The sequence below is a fragment of the Stegodyphus dumicola genome, chromosome 3 (genome assembly GCF_044657685.1).
Source record: "Stegodyphus dumicola isolate Sdum_Otavi_A_Nest chromosome 3, ASM4465768v1".
In the NCBI taxonomy this organism is placed as follows: Eukaryota; Metazoa; Arthropoda; class Arachnida; order Araneae; family Eresidae; genus Stegodyphus; species Stegodyphus dumicola.
The window spans coordinates 109,691,962-109,705,268 of NC_140770.1; the positions used below are offsets into that span (position 1 = coordinate 109,691,962).

The 13,307-nt window shown below is 36.9% G+C and overlaps 1 protein-coding gene across 3 annotated transcripts in view; it reads left to right on the forward strand.

Moving 5' to 3' along the window:
- LOC118202692 (uncharacterized) overlaps window positions 1-13,307 on the forward strand; it is a 376,501-nt gene that overhangs the window by 195,550 nt on the left and 167,644 nt on the right. For all 3 annotated transcript variants that reach the window (XM_085813163.1, XM_085813164.1, XM_085813165.1), the window contains 2 exons: window positions 521-631; window positions 1,433-1,568. In XM_085813163.1, coding sequence (XP_085669289.1) covers window positions 521-631; window positions 1,433-1,568 — 247 coding nt within the window. The remainder of the gene's footprint in view (window positions 1-520; window positions 632-1,432; window positions 1,569-13,307) is intronic.

Consider the following 13,307-nt stretch of genomic DNA (forward strand, 5'->3'; position numbering starts at 1 on the left):
GGGTGGAACGTGTGTAGACATCAGCAAAATGATAAAATAAGTGGCAACGTGGTACACTCTTCATCATGTCTTACTTATAAAAATTCACATAGGAGCAGAAATAAGCTGCAGAGGATAACAATCTCTTTGGTGCTATTTTAAATTCGATAATTCGATTGCCGAACAATACCACCGGAAATCAAAATACTAGACCTCGTCTCCAAAAGGCGCCAATGGATTGTCTGCGATGTACTGACGAGTAGCGGATAACCAGCAAGCCCCGTTATAACTTATGTAGCAAAACCTTGAGAATATAACAGCATATTCCATATTATGAACATTAAAGTCTTACGGAAAGTTTACCCTTTACGTACTAGCAAAATTTCGTTTACCACTTTTTCTATTTAACTCAAATTTGAAAACTTTGCTAAAATATTTTACTTTTATTTAGAAATAGGATAAGTGCAAACTAAACAAAAAGCGAAATTTTAAATGTAAAGAAATTACAGTTTTATCTCTCTCAAAGTGTGATTATTTGCAGGAGGGGCGCACTGCTCTTCATTATGCAGCTGCCATGTCCAGGGAGCCAGGAGCTTCAAATTACTTCAAAATTCTGTTAGAAGCTGGAGCTGACCCAAGGATACGAGATAACGTGAGTATTTGTTTCGCTGTCTAAATCGACATGACGAGCATTACCGTTTTATAATCCAAAACTCAAAATGTGTGATAGAACATAATAATTCAGTAGCTAAAACATCAGGATATGTTTTGGCAAATTGATAGTGAGAATGGTGTAGTATGTTTGTTAGCGATACTTTAGATTAGATTTCCAGTTAAGAAACTGTCAGCATATTGCGCATTTACTTCACACTGTTAGAAGTTAGTTGCCTTGAATAATAAACTGTTGAGATCTTTTAATGTTTCTTGTCTCTAATTGCTTGTGAAAGAAAACACTTATATTTCTAACTGTATATGCCATTATTTTATTCGTGGGAAGAGACGTGAAAAATCAATTTTGCTCTCTCCAGTATTCGAACGTCCAGTTGTTAGCTGGACGTGCTAACTACTTATGCCACGAGAAAATACACAGAGGAATGCGATAATTCCTTGTAAATTATGCATGATCAATTATACAGTTTTACTTCATTATTTAATAAACTGGAACTGCCCGATATATCTGAAGATCTGAAGAATTGAATGAATGAAATCTTTCTGTAAGTAAAGTTTAATAATCTTACATTGGTGCCAAAACTGTTAATATTGTTTATTGAAAAATATGTTATTTGAGATATCATCACTGACTTTGTAAAATTATGAAACGGACAGTGGAAAATAGGTTTGTCTGCTAATGTACGAAACATATTTCTATGTAGTATGTAACTGTAGCAAAACTTATTACTGTTCATGTTATTATGAAAAAAAGCACACATATGTAATACCTTTTTTTCTATAGCAAGGTAGATCACCTGAGTATTACAGAACCCACCACGTGCCAATTCCTCATAAATTAAATCTTCATCAAAAGATGTCGAAGAAGCTTCGGAGTAAGTCAGAACCTCCGCTCCAAAATAGAGTAAAAAAACTGCCAGGTAAGGTGTTATTCTTAGTGAATTATTTTTCATCATAATGGCAATTAATGATTCTATAATACAGTATAGTGCATAAATAACAGTATTTTTGTGCCAAATGCAACTAATTGTAATCATTTGATTCTAGCATATTGCATAGATTACGAGAAAATATGAGTTTAGGAAACATAAATTCTTTTCATCTTTAAAAACGTTAACTGTTGTTTAATTAAGAAACAAATTAATTAGATAATGTAGTGGGCTCCGAAGGCTAACCTTTATTTGTATCAATTATCAATTCCATACTTTATGGTCTATTATTTTGTGGTATTTAGTATAAAATCCGCAAAGGTTAACTCCATTACACCATACTGTTGCGAGCTAAGGTATCTTTGGTGTTTCTTTGAATAATAAATTTAATAAGAAATGAAAAAATTATTAGGAAACGAGGCACAATGAATAGTAGCGCAGTACTATAATGGGTGGCAATAACAGGAAAAGAACGCGGATATTCAGCGATTCCTCCTTAACACAAGAAATAAATTATAAAGTTCCTCAAATCAGTCTCAAGTCAAAACCTTAACTCATGGTTCAACTAAACGCTGTCTCAGATTTTCGTAATCAACGTCACTAGAAGAGATTCAAAAGACATCTGAAAAGTTCTTCTGTTAAATGGCTTGCAGCTTGAGTCTGTTTAGCATTTAATTCTGGACTTTCAGATAAATCTTTTAATACAGATGGGTTCTGCTTCCGACCGACAGAACTTCGCGCGATTCTCAATACAAGAGAGTGTAAAGTAATTTCCTCTCCTTTTACAAACTTACGAGGTATATCATTTATGTTGACAGTCCTGGCCCGGAACATTTTGTTTTGCTAAGTCTAAGGGCAGGCGCAATTAAAAGTCCTTTCGAAAGTGGAGTTTCCATCGATAAATCAGTAATACCCACTAGCCAATTCTTGTGAGTTTTTATTACATCGCTGATGATGTATTTCGTTCCTGGAGGGATAGTAATATTATTAAGATTAATTAGAGTAGCAACTCCTTTCACTTTAATATACTTTAAACATCGATATTTTTTCATTAGATATGCGCAGTTCATTATTGTTGAAATCTAAACAATGCCCTTATTCCATTGGACAGTTAAGTCCGAGTCAATATCCTTACTTCATTGGAAAGTTAAGTCGGAGTCAATTTAGATCAACTACATAGAATACGTGGTTATATATGTAGGATGCAAACTTAATTAGCACCATGATTTAGCCCTGCATTGGTACTTTCTCACTATTCACGATTTGTAGATTCAAAAACGGAGCCGTACACAAAATGTGCCCTTAAAACGCCGGGGGGGGCTATATCCGCGAATAGTCACATTTAATCATGTGTCTACTATCAATGCAGGATGAAAAAAAAGTTGATTTCTCTTTCCACGCCCAATCGTCACACACACAGTTTCATCCTGAAGAGGAGCTATTTGAAGAATGTTCAATGGAGCATCTTCTGCATACGAAAACCTCTGCTCCTCGAGAGGGCCGCTGATTCGTTTCCCCGATGATTAGTCGGAATGTTTTTCGTCTTTTAAACTGGTTTGAAATTGAAGCACATGACACTGTTTTCGTAGATGTCCTTGGCGCTATTTCGTTTTGAGGACCGTAAAAAATTGCAGCGAAAATGTATGCGCAAAAGCGCCCATCTAGCATCCGCGCTGATTTCAAATTACGTAAGTTTAGATAGTTCTATATTTCTTAAGACGCCACTGAAATACTAGTTTAAGTTTAAAATCCTTTTTTGATATCCTATAGATTTAACAATTTGGGGCTTGCCTGTGACGAAAAGTCTGCAATAGAATTTTTTCAAAGAAAAGGCATCATTCATTATATCAGGACTTGTATTCCTCTTTACTTGCTTTGGAAACATGAACTGTCCTGACTCGGAACAGGGAGCTTACTCAAGCTATGTTCAATAAATTGTGAAGTAGACAATACACACAGGAAGGGTATACGAAACCCTTTATTTTTCTATCTTTACAGAGATTTCCGTAACTTCGCAATACAGAGACCAACCACTTGTGGTCTGAACGTAAGAATATAAAACTATTAACTAAAACTAACTTTGGATTAATATACAAGTGCCTAGCTTTAAGATTGGCCGCTATTTAACAAAATCCGTATGTAGTACAGAGAGCTGCTAAAACTACGATACGTTTGAAATTATCAAGAGGACTAAACCTCTGGCCTTGAAGGCAACCAGCAAACGAGTAAAACTACTATGGCAAGCAGCTTGCAATAACTCTTTCCTCTCTCTTTGCTTGGCAAAAAGCCACAACTTAAGTACTTGGCGTTAGCAAGACAAATTTGCATAAATAAGTTAAAGCTTTTAATTCTGGCCGGAAGTAGAAAATAAGAAGTGATAGTAAAGATTTAAAATAAAATAAACGTTAGTAAAACTTAGGATCTTTACATACTTCCCGCCAGAGTTAATTAGTTTTAAACTGAGGTCTAAAACGACCTTGTTGAAAACGTTTAGCTCTAGAATCTAACGCGAGGCCAATCTTTTACAAACATTTCTCCCTAGAAATTATCTAATCTAGAAATTAAAAAGGTCGTTTTTACATTATCAACTCCATGGACAAATAATTTTCATCTGTACTGCATCTATAAACAGGAGTTTCTTAGTTGAATCGGGTTCCTTCCAGATCTCTGGAAGGAAAACTAGTTTAATGAAATGTTACACAATCAAATGGCAAGTAACATGAATACTTATATTTCTCTTTTAAAATTCTTATTTCATTCATGACGTTATTTAATTATCTCCCCGTGCTCTCTGACATGTGTTGTAAAGAAAAACACCAAACACGAGCGTGTCTATGTACAAGTGTTCAACACTACCGCCTGCAATCAAAACACTAACGTGTTAAAATTCAACATAACAAGACCTCAGAACACACCTTATATTTATCTCTAAACCCTGAGGTACTATTCTCAAAAGTGGCTAACTCTGAAGTGTAGTGTCAGAGAGCCTAACTACATTCATTCAACCTTTAACACATATTCACAATAATTAGCTCTTTTTAATAATTGTCACACCAATAAAAAATTTTTTTTGGCATTACTCTAATATTTTCACTTTTAACATATCACAGTATTTCTTAACTTTTAAGATAATAGTTCACATTGTATATAAGGACATATTAACATGCAGTTAATTTTACGCGTTTTAAAACATACATTAGTAGTACATTGTTTGTTAACTTCTATTCTTTTCCAAGCAAGTGCCAATTCTTCTACATTGAAATACTACATTTCAAAAGTCTTTCAGACTAAAACTTCTTTCTTGCCAGAATCTTTTAAATAAAATTTTATACAATAATTTTTACAATTTTAAGGTACCTTTCTCAAAGATTATCAATGCTTTTACAATATTCAAGTATTTACACATTCCTATTATACATTAATTTTAGTTTTACTCGCGAGTAAATGAAAAACAATACCAAAATAGGTAACAACTCATTTCTCGCCTTTTTGGCGATAAAGGTAGGCCTCACATGAGGTAAAACTTCTTGAATTCTGCCACTTGCAGTAAGAATGAAAAATTAACTTAAGGTTTCAAAGTAACATAAAGTTTTACTTATCTTTGTGATATTCAGACATCCTTTTTTCTGCCCAGTCCTATAAAGTAGCGAAGACTACCGTCTGGTTTATCTTCCTTCTTGTGCGGGTTCGCCCTTCGGTTCCTTTCTCCGTGAGCTTTCTTTTTCTTTCAGTTCGGTCACCCTTGAAGACCTTCTTTTTAGCATCTGCTTGTGGTCTCGGCCGTTTGATGGCAGCTGGTCTTGGCGGAACCGGGACAACTCTCTCTCGTTGTTGCCTGGATCTCGTTGCTGGCTGTTCAAACTTTTCTTGCTTCTTTGCATCTGCAGCTGGTTTTCCTTCATCAATTCGTCGACATTTGCTGCGTAGATTCCTATCCGATGGGTAGATCTTCCGTTTTGGTTTGGTTTGGTTTATTAGTTTACGGCAAAGCACTCGAGGGCTATCTGCCTTAAGGAAGGGATGCCTTCGTGGAGGACTTTCTAAGGGGAACTGGCTCGTATACACATTACACATGGGGAAAACCACGAAAACACCCATGCAGCCAGCCCGTTCGCGGGATTCGAACCTTCGACCGAACTACCAGTGTTCAGCGACGTTACCGCTCGGCCGCTGGTGGGCTCTTCCGTTTTGGAGCCGTGTTATAGTTGCTGCCATTTCTCCTGCCTCTCTTTGCATTAGTCGCACTTCTCCCTTCTTCATTCTGGGGGTGGTCGTGCCCTCTCTTTTCTGGTCGGTGGAACGGCTTCATTTTCTTGTTACCTTCAGTTTTCCAACGGGGGAACTTTCTTTTCAATTGCTCCTGTCTACTCATGGCTTGTCCTTGTGATTGTCGTTTTTCCACCTCTGGAGATTGTGCCTGCCGTGCCGGATCCTGCAAAAGATCTTGAAATATTGGCATTTTATTACGATTATAAAATGGTTTTATCTGGTCAACGTTTGCGGTGCAGGTTTCACCATTCCTGGCTTTTAACACCACTACAGCCTGAGTTACTTTTTCTATGACATATGGTCCTTCAAATCGTGGACATAATTTGGCACTTTTATCTTCTGGTGAATGCTTAATTTTAAACACTTCATCCCCTACTTTATAAGTTACTCCCCGTCGTTTCATATCATAATATAGCTTCTGTTTTCTTTGTGCTACTTCAGTGTTCTTTTTTGCTTCTTTAATGAATTTTTCTATATCGCCCATTTTAAATTCTGGGGCTCTTTGTTAAACATAAAATAATTCATCTAACGGCGTTATAATCTTTCTGCCTAAAAATAACTCAGCAGGAGTTTTGCCCGTCATATCATGTTTTGCGGTCCTAAGGGCGAAAGCTAATTCATTGACATAGTTATCCCAGCTTTTATGATAATTTTTAACATAACTACGGATAATTTTCACTATATTTCTATTGACTCGTTCCGCTATATTTGATTGCGGCCGATACGGGACCATTTTTAAATGACGTATGCCCAGTTTTTGCACATGTCTTCAAATATATTACTTACAAATTGAAGACCATTATCCGATATAACTTTTAGGGGCGCCCCGTATTTTAAAATATATTTATTTAAAATAGAATCAGTAACTAATTTCGCGGAGGCTCGTTTTAAGGGAACAATTTCGGTCCACTTACTAAAATGATCAACCATAACAAGGAGATACCGACTTTTATTTAACTGACTTTTTGGGAAGGGGCCCAATAAATCGATGCCAATTATTTCATTTGGAAATTCGGATTTAATGCTATTTAGAAACCCGGCCGTGCGGAAATTAATATAATTAACTGCTTGACATGTTGGGCAGGACTGGACATACGCCCTTGTTAACTTTTGCAGCTCAGGAAAATAAACTGCTTCGCGTAATGGATGGTTTTTCGAATACCAGCATGAGAAGCTAATGGGGAGTCGTGTATCTCCTGCAGTATATTTAATATAAGACTAGCTGGGGTAACAGGTCGAAATTCGTTGTTGGAATTCGAAGTTTTTGTATAAAATAATAGACCATCTATTAGTTCGTAATGGGCCGCCCTATTTCTTATCGCCACAATATCTTGGTGGCTAAAGTTTTCAGGATCTTTTAAATAATCATAAATATTTTTAAATTCCGGATCCTTACCCAGATCGGTTATTACAGTTTTTCGGGAATGTATCGTACAAGCTGTGAGCATTGCCACCTTTACAGTATTACCTTCTTCATCTATTTTTATTCTGGATAGGGCATCTGCTACGATATTTTACTTTCCGGGGGTGTGCTTAGTTACCAAATTATGCTCTTGTAACTTGAGTGGCCATCTTATTAACCTTGGGGATAAGTTTTTTCCTGAGTACAATCTAGTAACCGCCGCATGATCAGAATACACTGTTACTGGCGCCCTTCCAAAATAGACTCGGAAATTTTGCACTGCTAACAGAACTGCAAGTGCCTCTCTCTCAGTCGCGGAATAATTTCTTTGTGTTTGATTTAAAGTTCTACTAAAACATTCCACGGGCTGCTGATTTTGCAAAAGTACCGCTCCTACCGCATAATCCGAAGCATCCGCTGAAATTTCTAAATTCTCATCCTTTTCAGGAAATTTCAAACAGGGGCTTGCGTTAATGCTTGCTTTAATTTTTCGAAAGCACTATTGGCTTCGGCCGTCCACAAGAATCTTGCCTTTTTCCTTTTTAATTTTAACAATGGTTCAGCAATAGCTGCAAAATCTTTTATAAAGGACCTATAATACGAACAAAATCCTAGAAAAGAAGAGAGCTTCTTCGCCGTATTTGGCGGCGGATACTTTTGCACAGCGATTATTTTTGATTCGTCTGTCTCGATTCCTTTCTGAGATATTTTGTAACCTGAGTATTTTAATTCAGGGGCTGCAAATTTGCACTTTTCGACATTAACTTTTAGACCGGCCTCATTTAATAATGAAAACACCTGTCTTAAATCCTGTACATGTTGGTCCAGATTATCACTAGTAATAATGATATCGTCTAAATAGATAAATGTGGTCTTTCCTAGAACAGGCCTTAGCACAATGTCCATACATCGCTGAAATGTTGCCGGTGCCCCTGAAAGGCCAAACGGCATACGCAAGAATGCATAAGTGCCAGACTTGGTTATAAAAGCAGTCTTAGGCACATCTTCTGGTTTAACACCTATTTGAAAATAACCAGTCGTTAAGTCTAACGTAGTGATGTATTTCGTAGAAGTTATTTTCCTTAAAATTTCTTCAATAATATGTAACGGATATACCGGATATTTAGTCATGGAATTTAATTTACGATGGTCAATTGCAAAACGCCACCTTTTCGGATGTGTTACTGGATAGTCATTATTTTTCTTATATAATACAACCGGGCTAGCATAACTACTTGAGATGGGCGTTATGATCGTTTTACGTAACATATCTCGAATGTGCCACTCTGTAATTTTTTCTTTATTTTTATCGTACCGATCTTGTGGCGAACTGGCAGTGAATCTCCTGTGTCGATACTATGGTTAGTAACTTGAGTAAATCCGGGAATATCACTAAATAACGAAGCAAATTCAGTTACCACTTGGCGAATTTTTTGTTGCTCTCCCGTAGGCAGATGGTTGAGATTTAATGTGGGTGATTCTCGTTTTTCTTCCAGAACTGGTTGCATGGTCAGCTTAAGGGGCGCTTGGTTGAAATCCAGCGTTGCTTCTGCCTCTGAAAGAAAATCCATCCCTAAAATGACATGTGCTTGTAAATTTTTTACGATAAAAAACATGATCTTTACTTGCTCGTCCTTAATGCGAATATATAATGGTATTTTACCTATGCATTTGCACCTTTCTCCCTGCGCAGCTAACACTGTCGTATTATCCGAATTATATATTCGGTATCTACGGAAGTTCTTCCTAAAAATATCTTCTGCCACACAGGAACACTGCGCGCCTGTATCCAGGAATGCGGTGGCTGGGATGTTGTTCACCAAAACTTCAATGTTTGGAAGAGTCAAATTTTTCACAATAACTGTATTTAACTTGAAGGAAGAGGGGTTTTCTTGGCCTTCGGATTTCCGCACCCTCCCGTCAGCAGAAATCCGTTTTAATTTAAATTTTCTTTCTTCCTTTCCATGCCTTCCTTCTTTTCCCGCTGGCCTTCAGACTTTTTTTCTGGCTTACTATTGAACTGTCGACGTTCGCCGGTTGTTTTTGGATACTCAGGTTTCCTTGCCCACTGATTCGATTTGCTTCCGTAGCCGTGTTCTTGCCTTTGCTGTGGTCTTGGCGCACCAAATTGGCTTCGTTGCTCATACTGGCGTCTTCTTTCAATGTCCGCCGTTCTTCTACTTTCAAACTGGATTGCTAGCTCAAATAACTTTTCCAGCGTAGTCGGATTCCTTAATTCAATAAAGTCTTGTACTTGGGGAAGTAACCTGGGCAAAATCACTTGGATTATCTCAGGTTCCGGACGGCTTCCATACAAGAGTTTAAAGATGTGAATTTTTCTTAAAATAAAGCTTGAGATATTTTCAATTCGCTGCTGGTATATGCTGAAGAGTTCCGCTTCTAATTGTGAACGATTTCTTACGACAGGGAAGGCTTTTACTAAGACAGTCTTAAAATTTTCGTAAGTATAGGTGGGACTTCCCGCTTGACCCAAGAGGTTTCTGCCTATACATTTTTACCAGTTAAGCGCTTGGCCCCTCAAAGCGCTGGTAGCTAAGGTGACTTTCTGGAATTCATGGACTGGATACAGCATGAAGTGGTCATCCAATTTTTCCAAAAAACTGGTTACCGGTGAGTTTCCATTTAATGTTGCTTCTGGTTTCATCGATGCGCGCATGGTCTGGACGATGTACCCAAATCCTTCCAGGGCGGCAGCTGGCATTTCTGGATTCTGAGCCGCTTCTGCAGGCAGCACAGGTTCTTCTTGAAACTCGGCCATGGTAATTCTTCTTCGTCGGGCGCCACTATCAGGACTTGTATTCCTCTTTACTTGCTTTGGAAACATGAACTGTCCTGACTCGGAACAGGGAGCTTACTCAAGCTATGTTCAATAAATTGTGAAGTAGACAATACACACAGGAAGGGTATATGAAACCCTTTATTTTTCTATTTTTACTGAGATTTCCGTAACTTCGGAATACAGAGACCAACCACTTGTGGTCTGAACGTAAGAATATAAAACTATTAACTAAAACTCTAACTAAAACTAACTTTGGATTAATATACAAGTGCCTAGCTTTAAGATTGGCCGTTATTTAACAAAATCCGTATGTAGTACAGAGAGCTGCTAAAACTACGATACGTTTGAAATTATTAAGAGGACTAAACCTCTGGCCTTGAAGGCAACCAGCAAACGAGTAAAACTACTATGGCAAGCGGCTTGCAATAACTCTTTCCTCTCTCTTTGCTTGGCAAAAAGCCACAAGTTAAGTACTTGGCGTTAGCAAGACAAATTTGCATAAATAAGTTAAAGCTTTTAATTCTGGCCGGAAGTAGAAAATAAGAAGTGATAGTAAAGATTTAAAATAAAATAAACGTTAGTAAAACTTAGGATCCTTACAATAGAAAATTATGTTTGATCAACCAACGAGATGAAATTATGCTTTAGTGATAACTCGGTAGCGAAACAGCGATGCAGGAATTCATTCAGTTATGTTTAGCCTTTTTTAATATAAATTATAATAATGATCTGAAATAGTTATTTACTCTTATGCTTTCATTCAGTTATGTTTAGGCTTTTTTATATAAATGATAATAAGGAAAATGTATTATATGAAATTAACCTTTCATCTAAATCAGAACAATAATCTTAGATAATTATTTAGTATTATACTTTCTTTCTTGCGTTAGAGTTGCCGCAATTATTTTTAGCAGCACTGACATCAACAATAGTTTGTTGATTTTTTACGGTCCTCAAAAGGGAATAGTATCGTGTCCTTTTCCATTACAGTTTCAATATTTTATTTTACTTTTATGATTAATGCATTTTGTCTTGGATGCGTCAGTAGCATTCACTCGTTACGTCAGTTCTCTACGGTTTTCAGCATTGTGCCTTCTGTAGCACAGATACTCATTACAGCCCGAAGTTTTTTCTACTGGTCTTTTGCGGAGTTTCTACTTTCAGTGGCACGTAATTAGCATCTTCAGAGCTTTATTATTTATTATTCGATGTTGGAAGTGCGTATTATATTTCAGGATCCCTGACAGTATCGACAAAATACTGGCGATTCAAGGTATCTTTAATTTCACATCTGCTATCCGGAAGTGCTAGCTGTGTTAACTTATCGGTATCAGGTGCCAGTTCTTGAATGGTCTCTCCTGTTTTCTGCTGTTGAGTCTTAAAGCGGCACTCGAAAGTAATCTTTAATGAATGTTTCTGCAAATCGCAATTCTAGCGCATTAATTAAGGCGTCAATATCCGAACGTTTTTCAGGTGGAAGCGTCTGCAGGATGTCCGCTACCTCTCCTCGTAAGCAGGTTGCCAGTTTTAACTCCTTGGGGACAGAAACCCATTGATTTGCCTGGGAAATTATTTGAAATTGCATTTTGTACATGTTCCTTGATGACTTCCCTTCATACAGCTGGAGCTTAATTAGGAGACGAGATATCTGGACTGGAATGTTATTCAAAATAGGATGAATTGGAACATTCAAAGTGGACTGAGCGGCCGCGTTTTTTATTAATGAAACCGGTTCTACAATTTTCTGTTCTAGCCTTACAATTTTTTTCTCCAGTTTGGTCGTTCAGACCTGAACGAGAAGATTTCAAACGATTTCATTTGAAAAGGATTTTATATTTTTAACTTCTTCACTTACAGTAATTAGCATTTTCAATTTTACCATCTCTAATTCTTCTCCAACCTTTTCTCCTATGGCAGCTATTCCCTTGTTCATATCAGTGACAATTTTCCCTTAGACAGCGGTTATAGTCTCCTTTATTTCAAATTAGATCTTAACGATGTACTTGCTTATATTTCTGCTGCCTCCTTTCTTATCTCCAGTGGCATTTGTTTCGATGGAATTCGTCATTTCTAAAGTTTCCTCTCTCATCTCTGCAGCATTTGCTGCGATTCAATTCTTCATTTATGCAGCATTCTCTTCCATTGAAGTCTTCATTTTTTTTAGCTCAGCAGCATTTCCGTGGATAGAATTTTTCATCTGTGCCGCATTCGCGGTTGCGTTTTTTCTGGGTGGCAGTAATCATTTCCATTTTTGCTTTCAGCTGTTCTTCCATCTTCCTAGTTATAGGCATTAAAAAAATCTCAAATTCTGACATCAGTTGTTTCGAGGTATGAGATCTTTGGTGGTTTTTTTTTTTTTTTTTTTTTTTTTCGAATAATAAGGCCAGATAAGTAGGAAGAAATGTACAATTTATTAGGAATTTAGGCACAATAAATAACACACATAGCATAACAATGGCTGGAAATAACACAAGGAGAACCCGGATATTTAGCAGTACCTCCTTAACACGTGAAGTAAATGGTGAAGTTCCTCAAATAACTCTCATGATAAAACCCTAACTCTTATTTCAGCTAATTTCTAAATCTCAGAGCTATCTCGCAACTGTTTCAAAAATAGGTTTCCTAGCTCTCCGACCCGTATTTATACTCTGTAGGGACTCTGGAAACCTTCAAAAGAATCGGTCAGGCCTTTCAAAATGTGTTTCGCAAATCTTCCAGAAAGTCTCTTAAGTTGGCGAGAAATCTCCAAATATCGCCTAGAACCACAAGGAACGAAACAGTCTGCATCTCGAGTTCTAATTGAGCTATTTTTACAATTTGAAAACCGTTTCTCCCAGAATGAAAAGATATATAATTTTATGCAACAAATAAACATTTAAATGCACGAGATATGAGATCTCTAGAAGAAACATTGTCGCGAAGATAAATCAGGAGTATTTCTGCCTGTATGTCTGGTTCTGTGTCAGCTGTCTGTCCAATTCACATGTCAATCAATTCAGAATTAGATTTACAACATAATACATGTTATAAGGACTTATAGACGAAATAAATGCCCACAAATTCGGCTAAACAAAAATCCACGATAATAATGTAAAAGGCGTTATACTTCAGGCCACGACAAAAAATATAAAACTTAAATACAAACCAATATGCACAAGCAATATGTTTCAGCCTATCTTGAAACACCATTAAGTGTATCTGAATAGTCCTTTTGATAGAGCAGATAACTTTGATTTAAACTTCTACGAAACAAAGAAAA